Raw genomic sequence first — 2,022 nt, 5'->3', positions numbered from 1 at the left:
AGGGAAAGGAAGGAAGGAGAGGGGGAAAGAAGAAAGGAAGGATGGAGGCAGGGGAGGAAAGACAGTGGAGAAGGAGAAGCTAAGAAAGGAAGGGATGGAGGGATGAAGGAAGGATCTCAACATTTACAGATGAAAGCCATTAAGTACACGACCATGGGTAACATACTTCAGACCTAAGAATATATGGCTATTCAGAGATACACTCCAATGGATAAGTCCAAAGGTCAAGAAAAGGGAGTACTGACAATGTATCTTTAGCACCCGTGTTCTCAACTTAGTTGATGAATAGATTTTTCTCACACTTTGTAGTAAACTGGGTTAAATTCTGTGTGTTGATACACAGGCATGCCTGGGAATTTTGAATTTGTTTTTGAAATATGTCATTAGATTGTCATTGTACAATATACTAATTTTGAAATTATACATATTGTATTTCAGATGTGTGAAACTGTTAAGCAATCATTCTACATAAAGAAACAATCCCTGCTAAGACACAATATAGAAACACAAGAAAGACATATATTAAATTTCAATTGGAAAAATTGCTGAGATTTCAATTTGCATTATATCTGCTTCGTTGACTTTTAGCAAAAAAAAAAAGTTATTGTTTCCATTCCAAGAGTTCACCATACAGATCTCTCTCTGTCTCTGTCTGTCTGTCTATCTGTCTGTCTGTCTGTCTGTCTGTCTGTCTGTCTGTCTCTCTCTCTCTCTCTCTCTCTCTCACTCTCTCTCTCTCTCTCTCTGTCTGTCTGTCTCACAGAAGACCATTAGTCTTGTTTATTAAATGGGAGACTATAACCAGACTGTGGTATCCGAGTTTATTTTTCAGGGACTTTGTACTTCAAAAGAACTACAGATTTTCCTCCTGCTGCCGTTTTCTATCCTCTACCTGATGACTGTGGTAGGAAACATCCTTGTTGTGATATTAATCATCATTGACCGTCATCTCCACTCTCCCATGTACTTTCTGTTAGCTAATCTCTCATTTATTGATTTCTGCCTATCCTCAGTAAATACACCCAAACTGATCATAGACCTCCTAAAAGAGAATAAAACCGTTTCCTTCTGGGGCTGCATGAGCCAGATCCTCTGTGTGCATTTCTTTGGAGGGGGTGAGATGGTGCTCCTTGTGACAATGGCCTATGACCGATATGTGGCCATCTGCAGGCCACTCCACTACAGCAGCATCATGGACAGACAGAAGTGCATCTGCCTTGTTTTGATATCATGGGTCATTGGATTTATACATGGCATGAGTCAACTGATTCTGATTTTGGAGCTACCTTTCTGTGGACCTAGAGTAATAGACAGCTTTTTCTGTGATATTCCTTTGGTGATGAAATTAGCCTGCATGAATACAGATACTCTGGGAATTGTGATAAAAGCTGACAGTGGTGTGTTAGCAACAACTTGTTTCATTCTCTTGCTGATATCTTACACTTACATTTTATTAACTGTTCAGCTTCACTCTAAAGATGGCTCATCAAAGGCACTCTCTACCTGTACATCTCATATCATAGTGGTTGTGTTGTTCTTTGGACCTATCATTTTTATCTATCTATGGCCAGTCAACATCACTTGGGTAGACAAGTTTCTAGCTGTGTTTTATACAGTCATCACACCACTCCTGAATCCAGCCATCTATACATTGAGAAACAAAGATATTAAGAATGCCATAAAGAAGCTAATAAATCACATGTGAATTCAGAATAATTTTTAGACTTTTCACATAATCAGAAATTATGTTTCCTACAAACCACTTTAGCCACATCTTGAATCAAATTTGAACTATTTATCGTTTTTGCAAGCAACCTCTTGGTAGCTATTAATGTATGGTTATTAAAATAATTACTATGAAAGCACACATGAAAGTCTAACATTTACTGCTTTACTACTTTAAAAAAGTAATTCTTCAGTATAATAAACATGTTTGTGTTTGAAGTTTAGAAGATGATAAAAAAAATTATAAATATGATAATCACCGAAATTTACTCAATGCTACGAGTGTCCCCAACACTG

General features: G+C 37.3%; 1 protein-coding gene across 1 annotated transcript; it reads left to right on the top strand.

The window, feature by feature from the left end:
• Positions 1-787: 787 nt before the first annotated feature.
• Positions 788-1,705, top strand: LOC311594704 (olfactory receptor 4K3-like; the record flags this gene model as incomplete). Its single annotated transcript, XM_084776603.1, has 1 exon — positions 788-1,705. The coding sequence occupies one exon, from the start codon at positions 788-790 to the stop codon at positions 1,703-1,705; it is 918 nt and encodes a 305-aa protein (XP_084632729.1).
• Between the last annotated feature and the right edge of the window lie 317 nt (positions 1,706-2,022).

The sequence above is a fragment of the Acomys minous genome (assembly GCF_964271855.1).
Source record: "Acomys minous genome assembly, chromosome: 3".
Classification (NCBI taxonomy): Eukaryota; Metazoa; Chordata; class Mammalia; order Rodentia; family Muridae; genus Acomys; species Acomys minous.
Note: the sequence above shows the minus strand (reverse complement) of the source record. Positions and strands in the feature narration are given on the sequence as shown.